The sequence below is a fragment of the Apium graveolens genome, chromosome 10 (assembly GCF_009905375.1).
Source record: "Apium graveolens cultivar Ventura chromosome 10, ASM990537v1, whole genome shotgun sequence".
Lineage (NCBI taxonomy): Eukaryota > Viridiplantae > Streptophyta > Magnoliopsida > Apiales > Apiaceae > Apium > Apium graveolens.
Window position 1 is genome coordinate 181,690,876 of NC_133656.1, and position 1,162 is coordinate 181,692,037.

The 1,162-nt window shown below is 43.5% G+C and overlaps 1 protein-coding gene across 1 annotated transcript; it reads left to right on the plus strand.

Annotated features, from left to right (window-relative positions):
- Window positions 1-379: 379 nt before the first annotated feature.
- On the plus strand, window positions 380-943 carry LOC141691402 (uncharacterized). Its single transcript, XM_074496143.1, has one exon. The coding sequence runs from the start codon at window positions 380-382 to the stop codon at window positions 941-943; it is 564 nt and encodes a 187-aa protein (XP_074352244.1).
- Window positions 944-1,162: the final 219 nt, after the last annotated feature.

The following is a 1,162-nucleotide window of genomic DNA, read 5'->3' on the forward strand; positions in this document are numbered from 1 at the left end:
AGTAGAACTGATCAACAAGGAACTGCAAAGTCTGGAGGCAGCCTACTCCATGGCTGTCAGATTCATCAAAGAAACTGATGTACTCCAAGCTATGAGGATGATCTGGAATGGGGGATCTAGGAGTAAGAATTCTGATGACCGACCGAAAGGGGGTTACTATTAGGTCAAAAAATTCAAGCAAAGCCAGCAGAACCAAAAAAGACAAGCTACTCCAATTTTCCAGAGGCTAGGTCCTAAATCAGAGTCCAAAAGTGATCTGGGACCGACGAAGCAGTCCTGGGAACCAAAACAAGAGCCGGAATGGACTCCTCTCAACATGTCCCGGTAGGAAATCTTGAAGGAGATAAAAAATAATTCATTTTATTATCCTCTGAAACCAATGCAAACTCCTACGGAGAGCAGGCCTTACAATAGGCAGTGCGATTGTCATGAGACACATGGCCACAAGTCTGAGAACTGCTTGTCGCTTAAGTACTTCATCGAGGAGCAAGTAAAGAAAGGAAACCTGAACAAGTACTTGGTCCGGGATAATAACCACGGAAGAGGGGGGAAACAGAAAGAAAAGAATGTAGTTAATGTGGTCCTAGGAGGTTCCCACTCCCCACCACGAAGCCCGGACTTCGGCGAAGAAGTGCTCTCAATCCAATCACTCCTGGATATGGTGATATCCATCAGCAGTAAGGACTATGAAGGAGTCAACCCCCACCAAAATGCAGCTTTAGTTATCACCTTAGACATCTTTAATAATAAAGTAAGAAGAATGTTAATAGACAACAGCTCCTCGGTAAATATTCTCTTTAAGCATACGATGGATCGAATGCAGTTAGGGAGCGTCCGCTCAAATGATTGTCGCGAAGATCCACTCTATGGGTTCGGACATAATTTAGTCCCGATCCAAGGGACCTTGTACCTACCTGCCATTTTTGGAACTGCTCCTAACTAAATGACTCATGTAATCAAGTTCTATATCATCAACACTCCATTCATCCTACATTGGAATAATTGGCAGGTCAGCTTTAACTATGATGCAAGCAATAACTTTAATCTCCCATCTCAAGATCAAGTTCCCAACACCGACAGGAGTCAGAGAAATAAAAGGAGATTATGGAGTTGTTGAAATATGCTACAGCCAGGAGTTAGTCATGGCAGAAACCCACTAGGA

Coding starts and splice junctions, on each gene's coding strand:
- LOC141691402 (XM_074496143.1), top strand. CDS start 380: ATGCAAACTCCTACGGAGAGCAGGCCTTACAATAGGCAGTGCGATTGT.